The sequence below is a fragment of the Somniosus microcephalus genome, chromosome 1 (assembly GCF_052327205.1).
Source record: "Somniosus microcephalus isolate GS21.2 chromosome 1, FLI_Smic_1.0, whole genome shotgun sequence".
NCBI lineage: Eukaryota > Metazoa > Chordata > Chondrichthyes > Squaliformes > Somniosidae > Somniosus > Somniosus microcephalus.
Window position 1 is genome coordinate 381577372 of NC_140987.1, and position 12611 is coordinate 381589982.

Genomic DNA, 12611 nt, shown 5'->3' on the forward strand with positions numbered 1-12611 from the left:
CATCGGAATGGGAGCTGCTTTGGAGGGCCACGTCCTCATGGCCGGACACTTTGAAGGGGCACAGAGACGGCGGGAGAGAGGGCTGGGATTGGCCAGAAGGAGGAGGGGCAATGGAGGTCGGCCAATCCGAGGGTACGCTGCGAGGGTATTCAGGCAGCAGGTGTCATACCTTGCCATGTCGGAGGAGCAGTGTGTTCGAAGGCTCCGATTCGGTAAGGAGGTTGTAACTGAGCTGTGCCACCTGCTTGCTGAGGATCTGCAGCTGCGTCTACGGTGCAGGACCTCTCTATCGGTGGCCGTCAAAGTGACTGTTGCCCTCAATTTCTATGCCAGCGGATCCTTTCAGTCAGCTACTGGGGACATTGCGAATATCTCTCAGTTTGTAGTGCATTGTTGCATCCGGCAAGTGACAGCTGCCCTTTATAGAAGGCGTCAATTCATCACCTTCCCTCTGGCCCTGGAGAAACAGGCGGAGCGCGCGCAGGGCTTCGCTGCTATTGCGGACTTCCCCATGGTGCAGGGGGCGATTGATTGCACACACGTGGCTTTGCGGGCGCCATTACTGAATCCTGAGGACTTCCGCAACCGCAAGGGGTTCCACTCCCTCAATGTGCAGCTGGTCTGTGACCACCGCCAAATGATCATGGCAGTCAACGCCCAATTCCCAGGGAGCAGCCACGATGCGTTCATCCTGCGGCAGACCTCAGTTTGTGACCTTTTTGAGGGGCCGGCTCACCCACGAGGCTGGCTTCTTGGGGACAAGGGCTATCCTCTCTGCCCATGGCTCATGACACCACTCCGTTTGGCCGCCACCCCAGCAGAAGAGCTGTACAACAGCAGCCATCAGGCGACCAGGAACATTGTGGAGCACACTATTGGTGTGCTCAAACAGCATTTCTGCTGTCTAGACCATTCGGGGGGAGCCCTGCAGTACTTGCCGGAGCAAGTGGATCACATCGTCGTCGTCTGCTGCATGCTCCACAACTTGGCCATTCGACGCACCCAGCCAATGCCAGCTGTCCCTCAAGGTCCAGCAGAGCAGGCGGACGAGGAGGACGAGCATGAGGAGGAGGAGGAGGAGGAAGATGGGAGGGCTCCTGAAAGTGGAAGGGCCATCCGTCAGAGGCTCATCAGGACTCGGTTCGAGGCCCCTCTGATGGAATGATGGGTATCATTTGTCCTGTGCACTTCGGATCTTTCAAAGCCTCTGAAGGTCAGCATGACTGTAAATAGTAACGTGTACCATTGCAAATTAAAACTTTTCTTTATTGTCACAAAAGTCCTTCCTTCCAGCATAACGACGTCATGTCAACAGAAACCATAACTAACAAAATAACAGTTAACTCTTCGGCAAAGCCGCAAAACTAAACAAACCATTTCCAACAATCACAACAGGTGAGGGAGTCCTTGAATTTGGCCAAAGAAACGTCTCAGCACCTCCCTCTACTGCTGGTCCCTTGATGGAGAACGACTTCTCTTTCGCGGTCGGCCCCTTCCCTCCCTGCTGCTCCGACGTAATTGAACCCCAGTGGCGGGGTCAAGGCTGGGGGACGCCTGCTGACTGTGTGGAAGCGCAGAAGCCCGAGGGACGGCCTAGACGACCTCTGGTCTTGGAGGGTGCGGAGGCTGGCTGCTTGATCTGGGCATGGCTGGAAGCGGTGTGCCCTGCAACTGCACTGCAGACGTACCAGCGGTGGCATGAGCAATGGTCACCTGCCGAGAGAGGACAACTGCACCATGGTCGGACAACACACTGGCTCTCGAGGGGACTGGTTCGGCTCATCCGCCACAATCGACTGCTCCACTGATTCCTGGCCTCGTATGGTACTGGAAGGGCCCGGGGTGATCCTCGCTGATGCAGATAGGGTGGCTGCAGTGAGAGTTCGCGTTGCCTCAATCTGGGTGTGGACGAGGCCGGCAAGTGACTGCGTGGCAGCAGTGAGGACCTGTGTGGCAGGTGCCAGTGCTTTGGAGAAGCCCTGGACAGTTCTTTCCATTGCTTCGGACAAGGCCGGAGCAGTCGTTCCACTGCCTCGGTCAAGCCCTGGACAGACCTTTCCAGGGATTGTCCGAAGCTCTGAACAGTCCTTTCCATAGCAGCCTCAAAGCCCTGGACAGTCTTCGCCATTGCTGCTCCAAAGTCCAGCACACTCTTTGCCAGTGTTTCTATCGACTGAGGCATCCTCCCCACTGCAGCCATCAGCTCAGTGTGCCTGAGCCGGGCCTGGGTGCTCATTTCAGCCAGGCTACGCACCTCCTCTGCACTCTGTGCAGCAGTCATCACTCCCTGCCTTGCCCTCCAGGCAGCCGGTGGCCAAACTTGCCTACCCACCTCGCGTTGCTGCAGGCCGCTTGTTCCGGCAACTGGCTCATCAGCAGAGCCCCCCCCACTCCCCTCCAGGGAACTACTGTCCCCAGTCTGCAGATGTGTAGGCTCCCCTGAGGCTGGAACGGATGCTCCGGCTTCCTCCTGATCCTCGCCTCCGGAGGCACTGGCACTGGCAGCTTCAGGGCGCAGATCCCGAGTTGGTGATGCAGCATCTGAAAGCAGGGAGGTCGAAGAGTGGCTTTAGCAAAAGGACAGGTTGGTGGCAAGGCATGCCAGATTGCGGCAAGGCTCTGACATGGCTGCACACTGAGAAAGCATGCTGGCGGGGGGACCAAGTGGAAGGAGACAGCTGAAAAAGGAGAGCCTAACCCTCGCTGTCGACAATTTGGTCGGCAGCTGCAGTGGTAACAGGACCACTCAGACGTCCTCCAAGAATCTGGTGCACTCTCTCCTCGAGATCCGTGAGAGTGGCCACTTGTGGAGGTCCGCCACCGGTTCGAAGCTGGTCCTTGTGGATCGTCGCCAGCTTGGACGGCAGGGGAAAGAAGGGGGAAGTTCTGTTACATGATGCCCTGAGTGATCATCTCATGCCCCCCATGGTGCAAGAGCCCTTACATGATGCCTTGAGTGATCATCTCATGCCCCCCATGGTGCAAGAGCCCTTACATGATGCCTTGAGTGATCATCTCATGCCCCCCATGGTGCAAGAGCCCTTACATGATGCCTTGAGTGATCATCTCATGCCCCCCATGGTGCAAGAGCCCTTACATGATGCCTTGAGTGATCATCTCATGCCCCCCATGGTGCAAGAGCCCTTACATGATGCCTTGAGTCAAATGTGCATGTGTGTGCCCAGAAAGGGCCATGGGTGCTTGCTGACAGATGGCCATTGGGGCATCATGGCTACAGAGTGCGCGAAGTCAGGTGCAGATGGAGGGAATCAGAAGTTTGCATAAACAACACTCACCCTAACGACCCGAGTGAGGTCGTTGAATTTCTTCCTGCACTGAACAGGGCTCCTGGTCACCATGCTGCTGGAGTTGACCCTCTGACAAACATCCCTCCAAGCTCGGCGGTACTCCTTTTGATTCAGCCTCCTGCCATTGTCAGGATAGAGAACATCTCGACGGCGCTCCACTGCGGACACCAACTGCTCCAGAGCCTCAGTGCTGAAGCGCTCTGCTCTCTGTCTCACCTTCTCCATCTTGACCAAGTTTTTTGCGCCAGAGAAGGGCGAGCACCGATTCTGAGGCCTACAGGGCGATGAATGTGGAAGCTGAGGCTGACTGACCCACCCCTTTAAGAGCCGGCCGGCGCCTGGAAGTCTCGTGGTTATCGGTAATTGAGATCGCCTGTGCTGCGCCCGTCCGCGCCGATATTGGGTAGCGCCGGAAGTTTTGCGCCTTAGGAGGCCCGTGCAACGTCTGAATTCGTGCCTCAATCCCCTTTGGGGGCGATGCAACCCAATATCGCGCCAGGCGGCGATAAGCTTCGTCTGGCTATAAACTTTCCGCAGCGCCATTTCTAACGCCTCAAGCGGGGCTATACCCAATTTCTAGGCCAGAGTCCCTTCTGTTTTAGGAGTAAGGAGGAATATTCAGAGAAATGGGTCCAGTCTCTACAGAAGGGAGTGCTTAAAAAAAACATGCAAACCTTTCCAATGTAGAGATGGCACCTGTAAGTAATGAGGCAACATTACTTAGTTGGACTGCCACAAATGCTGCTTACAGTTGGCAGAGTCCGGAAACATCTATAAACTATTTCCCCTACCCTACCCCCACCCCCACCATTATTTTTCCTTGGACTGGCTCGGAACACAGTCATTCAGAGTTTGAATGTACAGTATATATTTTCAGGCATAGTTTGTTTTACCATCCTTAGAGAAAGGCTGCTGATGTTTCTGAGAAGCTTTACCTGCACACTTGAGACAATTGGCCAGTTCGGATGCCATGACCTGAATAATTAGTCCAATACGCAGTCGGAACATTTCAGCAAACAAATTGGGTTCTGTCCTTATGTACATTGCTAGGTAAACCACAACTTCCTACCAAAAAAAGAAAAGGATCACAAATGTAAAATAAAGTAACAGATAGAACATGCAAAACAAATTCTGAATACATAGACACTTACAGCACAGAAGGAGGCCATTCGGCCCATCGTGCCTGTGCCGGCTCTTTGAAAGAGCTGTCTAATTAGTCCCACTCTCCTGCTCTTACCCCACAGACCTGCAAATTTTCCCCCTCAAATATTTATCAAATTCCCTTTTGAAAGTTACTATTGAATCTGCTTCAACCATCCTTTCAGGCAGTGCATTCCAGATCATAATAACTTGCAGTGTAAAATTTTTAATCCTCATCTCACCTCTGGATCTTTTGCCAATGACCTAAAATCTGTGTCCTCTGGTTACCAACCCTTCTGCCAGTAGAAACAGTTTCTCTTTGTTTACTCTAACAAAACCATTCCTGATTTTGAATGCCTCTATTAAATTTCTCCTTAATCTTTTCTGCTTGAAAGAGAACAGTCCCAGCTCCTCTAGTCTCATCACATAAACTTATTGTATAATGGGGTACAATGCAAAGCCACAACAATTAGCTTGGGAATCAATTCAGTGTTCCCAACCCTGGGAAGACACATCATAGACAATGCACACCAGTGTATCCAGTGGGGTACCTTTAGTATTAAATGAACTGGTGACATCAAGTAGCAGAACAATCTTTGTACAGGAAACTTTCGTTTAACCGGAGGTTAAATGTCTGGAAAGCTCTATCCACCGGCAAAATTTAGGAGTCGGTTCAGATAAGTTTTTTTTACTTCTCGTTGCTTTTTTTTCCCTCCAGTCGTGGCTCTGCAAGGTCTAGCTGAAGCTGTTGCTTAGCTACAGAGACGCTTGCAAGCTACGCCGACTGTTTTGAAGCTGTTGCTAAGCAACAGGGTTTGTTGCTTCACACGGAGCTCAGAAGCTCCGTATATTTTAACATTAGCGCTGGTTTCTCCGGCAGTTTTGATGGAATGGCAACAGCTCGGTCCCGTCAGTGCCGGATACCAGAAAGTTTCCTGTACTTTTACTGTATTCAAAAACCATCCAACCTGAACCATTTGAATCATGTGTAGATGTCCAACAGGAATAGCTGCAATCCCATTGGACATCTTGCTCAACTCAACAATGGCTGAAGTAATCCACTGACAACAGGGAGAGAAACATGAATTGGCCATTAAAGCTAAAGGTGTATAAAGCTAGGATTTTAAATTGGACTTGATAACAGAGTTTTATTGTGCATAAACCAACCTGCGTGAGGATGGCCAGACTGGCATTTTGTTCACTAGCTTCTTCAATCAGTTTTATAAGTTCATCGGGTGGCAAGGGTCTAATGAGAAAAGAAAATCTTAAGTTAATGTCATAACTATTTCAACCTAATGTGACCTGACAGCCAGTCTTCAGTGAAGTACTCACGCTGAAATTGTTCTCTCACGGGGTTCAGGAGGAAGGCCAACAGTCAGATGCTTCTGATTTGACAAGAGTGTTGTGCAGGCCTGTGATAGATACCATCACAATGCAGCATTAGTAAGTAATATTATACACTAGAACCAGTTACTTAGGTTACTGACAATGAAGATGCTCCAATACCTCAGTAAAGTACTGCATTATTTCCTTACGTTTAATGAAAAACGCACCACATGGTGTGGCCATACAGCATACAAAAGGTCCCACGTTCAATCCCTGATCAGTACTAAGTTAGTCAGTCTCAGGCAAGTCAGCAGTGGGGTGCACATATGGTCACAAAAGTATCCCACTCCCGATTATTCAGTAACTTCTTGGAAAGTCCATACATGGGTAATGACAAGATAAGGCTCAGTTCTGATAGCTTTCACAATCAAATTGATTGTCCAGGCTGACACACGGAGAGAAGTCATTTAAGCTACTTGTCAAAGGGTCGCTGCCACTTGTAGAAATGTTGCCCAGAATCAGTCGTTACTTTCAAAGGTAAAGGGAGAAAGAGAGTAAAACTGAAAGCAGCTAAAGATATAATTATATTACCTAAATACAGGAAACTCTCTATTTACCAGCACCTAAATAACCGGAAATCTCTGTTAACCGGCAAAATTCAAGAGTAGGTTCAGGTAAGTTTTACTTCATATTAGTGGCTCTGTGGCCGTGTAACTGGGGTTCCTGCACCTGTTGTCATGCAACAGGGACGCCTGGATCTGTGGCCGTGTATGGGGTTCTTGTACCTTTTACTATACTTCTGTAATCCGGACTTTTTGATAAACCGGCACCACGCCGGTCCCGGATTAAAAAAAAGTTTCCTGTAGATGTAAAGGCTCAATGCTACATTGTGATAAAGTTGGAACTATACAAATTCTCATAAAATTGTACATTACCAATTCCACCACTTTTAGTTAACGTACACAGACATTTGCAATATAAATTATATACAAAACACTCACCACACTAGCAAAAAGGCTAAGGCAGCATGTGGCACACCAACAGATTGCAGACTAGGAAAATGTTTAAATTATTATACATGGCACCACATATATTAAGCATTGTGCAGTTTAATATTGAAGTATTAGATCTTCAGCTACCTCATCAAGTTCTTCAATCTTTTTATGGAGCATACCAGAAATATAACGGATTAGTCCCCATTGGTGAGCAGTGCCAGCTTTCGTGTACAGCTCTACTAGGAGGTCACGGACAGTCGTACCAGGCTGATCAGTCAGATGTGTATCCCAATTTATACCCCTGCACATCAGAACAGAGGGGTGGTGAAAGAGAAGCAGAAAAAAAAATCAAACTGCATATTAATCAATATCTCAAAATATTAAATATATATATATTTTTTTTAAATAGAAAAATCTTACTTCATGACATAGATTACGTGGATTATTTCAACCTGTTCTTGCAAGCTTGAGCACATTTTCAACTGTTCTACCAAGGCTTTGCAGTCTACTTCACCAGAGGCATCGTTAGGCAATTCTTTTGTTATAGTTATTGATGGAAACTGATACAGAATAAGAGCAAGACCAAAATTATAATTCTGATTCTTTAACTGCTTCAGTCACACAACATTAATCGAGCCTTTCATTAGCACATGTACAGCAGTGTACTGTATGGTACTGGACTAACAACTCAGAATTCATGAGTTTAAATCCTACCATGGCAAGTTGTGAACTGTAATCTTATAATTTATGGCTGTCGTAAAAAAAAACAAATGGTTCATAAATGTCCTTCAGGGAAGGGAACCTGCCACTTCTATTTGGTCTGTTCCTCACTGTGGTTGACTCTTAATACCCTCTGAAGTATCAAGGAAGGGCAACTAGGGATGGGACATGTATGCAGCCTCACAAGTGCCACCCACATACCAAAAATAAATTTATGTTAGCTGGTTATAAATTTTAAAACGTGTATAACCAACAGACTGGAAAAGGAGATGGGGGGAAGTATATGGCTATGCTACATTGACTTAATGAAGAATAGATTGAAGTGTTCAGCTATGACCTTATTCCAAAATAGTACTTATACAATCACACAGTGCAGCCATTAGTAGATGGCTTGAACAAAACCACTTTCAGTTTATCGTAAATATGTTATTTTGAATTCTCTTTCTACTGAAAGAATTTTTTGAGCTCGTGGAGGAAACAACTTCTATGGGGGAAAAAAACATTTTTAGGTCAGGTAAAACATAGGGTAAATTTTCCCTTTACGTTGTTCTAACAAATACTCCTAGGTCAGGTTCTACTTTGAATCTGGGCCAATAGAGAGGCACTTGGCATGAGGATGGCACTACTATGCAAAGTAATAACAACTTGTATTTATATAGCGCCTTTAACGTAGTAAATGTCCCAAGGCACTGCACAGGAGAATTAGAAGACAAAAAATTTGACACCAAGCCACTTAAGGATAAATTAGGGCAGGTGACCAAAAGCTTGGTCAAAGAGGTAGGTTTTAAGGAGCATCTTAAAAAGAGGAAAGAGAGGTAGCGAGGCAGACAGGTTTAGGCAGGGAATTCCAGAGCTTAGGGCCTAGGCAACAGAAGGCACGGCCACCAAAGGTTGAGCAATTATAATCAGGGATGCCCAAGAGTGCAGAATTAGAGGAGCGCAGTTATCTCGGGGGGGGGGGGGGGGTGGGGGCGTTGCAGTGTTGTAGGGCTGAAGGAGATTACAGAGATAGGGAGGGGCGAGGCCATGGAGGGATTTGAAAACAAGGATGAGAATTTTGAAATCGAGGCACTGCTTAACCGGGAGTCAATGTAGGTCAGTGAGCACAGGGGTGATGGGCGAACGGGACTTGGTGCGAGTTAGGACACGGGCAGCCGAGTTTTGGATGGCCTCAAGTTTACGTAGGGTAGAATGTGGGAGGCCGGCCAGGAGTGTTGGAATAGTCAAGTCTAGGGGTAACAAAGGCATGGATGAGGGTTTCAGCAGCGGATGAGCGGGGGCAAAGGCGGAGACAGGCGATGTTACCGAGGTAGAAATTGTTATGCTGCATATATGTGGTCGGAAGCTCATTTCAGGGTCAAATATGACGCCAAGAAGTAAAGCTTCTTTAATTGAGGTTCAGGACATAAAATACCATAGGCCAGCGAATGCATTTCACTTTACCACGTCCACCTGCCCAAAATCCGCCCCGTGTTAAAATCAACCCTGTGGAATGACCTGTAAAGTGTTACGATGGGAATTAGGGAATAGTTAAATGGTAGAAGTCTTATGCACAGGAGAAAAAAAAAGGAGGCTAATGAGAGAAATAAAAGACATATATGAGACACTGAAAGTGATCCCAGCATTTTCTGTTTTTGTTTCAGATTTCTAGTAACTGCAGTATTTTGCCTTTTGCTCAATTGCAGTGCCTAACTGCTGCCTCAATTGAGATTTTATATTAGCGTAAAGCGGAAAACGAATCTGGGACCTTCCTGGTCTGTAAGGTTGAATACTATACCAAACAAGCTTAAAAGTTTATGTTCATGAAGCCTGCCTCCTCCATAGGTCAAGAATCTTTTGCCTACAATTATAGCTACATTTGGCCTGTGTATGAGCTAGTTTTTTAAAAAAGAAATGGGCAGGGAAACAGTACAATTCACATTTGCACCTTTTGGATGCTAGCACAGGGTGAAATTTCCCTTTGCATGAAGAGAAAACTTTAGTTCAATGCCTTAATCCCAAATTTAGCAAAGCATTTCCTTATAGAACCAGTGTGACATTTTCCATACATATGACCTCCCTGAAACTGACAATTTAGTGCCAATTAGTGCTGAAGTATGAGAAGTTTAGTGTGTAGGTTCATGGTCACTGTAACCTGGGTTCAGGCAACCTCAAATTAATTTCATTTAAAAGCCTTAACAGCCCTCAGGGAAAGGAACTGCATCCTTCCCCATAGGATTCAAACCCAACCCAGCAGTGTTTTTAAAAAAACTTCAGATTTGTTTTCTTCTCCTTTACCAAAGCAGGTTTTAACTTATCTACACCATTTAACAAATTTGTGTGTTTAATCAAGTAAACCCGTTTCCTCTCCCACCTTCTTTCTAGACTGCAGGGCCTAGAAATTCAGCCCTACTAAGATCTCAATATGGCGGGCAGGAAGTGTGCACACATTTCCAGCTGGAAGTGCACCACCCACCATATTGGTGAAGGTGGCTGCGCTGGAAACAGGAATATTTAAACGATGGAATTATTTATTCAAATTTGGGTCCTGCGCTTCTTGCAGGATCCATTTTTGAATGTCCCAGCACTCCACTAGCCACGTGATGAACTCGCACAGCACAACATGGCACTAACCAGCAGGAAGGCACCCTCACCAGCGCTATTATAAGGGATCATGTAGCACTTACAGATTAGTTGCATGGTTTCTCATTTTGGCTGCTGGTTAACTTTTGGATGCTTTTTGCTGTTTTATCACTCTGGAAAGTTCACTTTGTCTGAACAGAGAAAGATTTTGCTGATGTTGTACTTTTGTTGGCTGCCTCAGAAATAGTTTAATTACATTCATGGGTGGTCTTAATAGGGCTGCCCTTCAGGGCTGGAGGACAAGAGGAGCACCAAGGAAGACACCACAGATCAGGAGAAACTGCCAGAAAAGGGAAGAGAGCACTGCGCAGGAGGCCATACCCACAGCGGGTATTCAGGGAGCACGTCTCCTACATGAACTTTACTCAGGAGCAATGTCTCAGGCGTATTTGCTTCATCAAGGAGGCTGTCACTGACCTATGTCATCTGTTGCGCCACAACTCGAGCCTCAAATGAGGGCATGGCCAGCATGGCCTGGGGCTATCAAGATCACCATGGCTCTCAACTTTTATGCCACGGTTTCCTTTCAGGCTGCAACAGGTAACATAAACAACATCGCCTAGTTCGCAGTACACCAATGTATAAGGCAGGTAACAGAGGCTCGCTACGCCATGAGGAAGATCTACGTCTTCTTCTCCATGGACAGAGCAAAGCAGGACGACTGAGAACTAGGTTTCATCTGCACGGAAAGCTTCCCCAGGGTGCAGCGTGCCATACAGACTGCACACACATTGCCTTGCCTGCTCCCCATCACCAGCCTTACATCTTTATCAATCGAAAGGGATTCCACTCCCTCAATGTACAGCTGGTTTGCGACCACAGACAACACATTATGCAGGTCTGTGCCCACTAAACTAGCAGCAGGCTTGACACTTTTATCCTGTGCCAGTCCTCTGACGCTTTTATTCCAACCAGGTTGCCAAGTTACAGGCTGGCTACTGGACGACAAGGGCGATCCCTTCCGGATATGGGTCATGACTCCTCTCCAGGCAGTGCAGTACTATGAGAGCTATGCTGCCACGCGATACATCATCGAGCAAACAATTGGTGTACACAAGCAACGCTTCCACACCCTGGACCATTCCGGAGGAGCTTTACAGTACACCCAAGAGTGGGTGCCCAGATTTGTCATTGTCTGCTGTATGCTGCACAACTTCGCCAACATGAGGTATGGGCCGTACCACCACCTGCGTATCAATAAGTGCAGAAGGAGGAGGAGAAGAGGTAGCAACCACTAGTGCCCCTACCTGCCAGAGCTCTCAAAGACCAGCTCATCGAAGAGCACTTCACCTAAATTAGTCCTCCCATCCCCAATACACCGACAGTCCCATAATCCTTACAGCCACCACCCGGTTGCCTTCCTTCAGTTCAGCCTTATGGGCCTTGCCCTCGCCCTCAATTGACTATAAAGATAAACACCAAATCGAGAACAAAAAACAAATCTATCAACTCAATTATATCACTATGTGATCGTTTATAGAAATAATTACATAGAAACATAGAAGATAGGAGCAGGAGTAGGCCAGTCGGCCCCTCGTGCCTGTTCCACCATTTAATGAGATCATGGCTGATCATCCAAACTCAGTACCCTGTCCCTGCTTTCTCCCCATATCCCTTGATTCTTTTAGCTTTAAGAAATATATCTAACTCCTTCTTGAATATATTTAATGAATTGGCCTCAACTGCCTTCTGTGGTAGAGAATTCCACAGGTACACCACTCTCTGGGTGAAGAAATTCCTCCTCATCTCAGTCCTAAATGGCTTACCCCTTATCATTAGACTGTGACCCCTGGTTCTGGACTCCCCCACCATCAGGAACATCCTTCCTGCATCTAGTCTGTCTAGTCCTGTTAGAATTTTATAAGTTTCAATTCTTCTAAACTCTAGCGAATACAAGCCCAATCGACCCAATCTCTCTTCACACGTCATTCCTGCCATCCCAGGTATCAGCCTGGTGAATCTTCGCTGCACTCCCTCCATGGCAAGAACATCCTTCCTCAGATAAGGCGACCAAAACTGCACACAATACTCAAGGTGTGGTCTCACCAAGGCCCTGTACAACTGCAGCAAGACATCCTTGTTCCTGTACTCTAATCCTCTCACTACGAAGGCCAACATACCATTTGCCTTCTTAACCGCCTGCTGCACCTGCATGCTTACCTTCAGCGACTGGTGCACAAGGACACCAAGGTCTCGTTGCACTTCCCCTTCTCCCAATCTATTGCCGTTCAGATAATAATCAGCCTTCCTGTTTTTGCCACCAAAGTGGATAACCTTGCATTTATCCACATTATACTGCATCTGCCATGCATCTGCCCATTCACCCAACCTGTCAAAATCATACTGGAGTTTCTCGGCATCCTCCTCACAGCGCACACGCCCACTCAGCTTTGTGTCATCTGCAAACTTGGAGATATTACATCTAGTTCCCTCGTCTAGATCATTAATATATATTGTGAATAGCTGGGGTCCTAGGACCGATCCCTGCAGTACCCCACTA

General features: G+C 47.4%; 1 protein-coding gene across 6 annotated transcripts in view; it reads right to left on the reverse strand.

Moving 5' to 3' along the window:
- The window catches only part of phka1a (phosphorylase kinase, alpha 1a (muscle)), a 199625-nt gene that overhangs the window by 51027 nt on the left and 135987 nt on the right, over positions 1 to 12611 (reverse strand). For all 6 annotated transcript variants that reach the window (XM_085996211.1, XM_085996205.1, XM_085996221.1 and 3 more), the window contains 5 exons: positions 7190 to 7329; positions 6914 to 7070; positions 5781 to 5860; positions 5616 to 5694; positions 4244 to 4373 (listed from right to left, as the gene is read on the reverse strand). In XM_085996211.1, coding sequence (XP_085852337.1) covers positions 4244 to 4373; positions 5616 to 5694; positions 5781 to 5860; positions 6914 to 7070; positions 7190 to 7329 — 586 coding nt within the window. The remainder of the gene's footprint in view (positions 1 to 4243; positions 4374 to 5615; positions 5695 to 5780; positions 5861 to 6913; positions 7071 to 7189; positions 7330 to 12611) is intronic.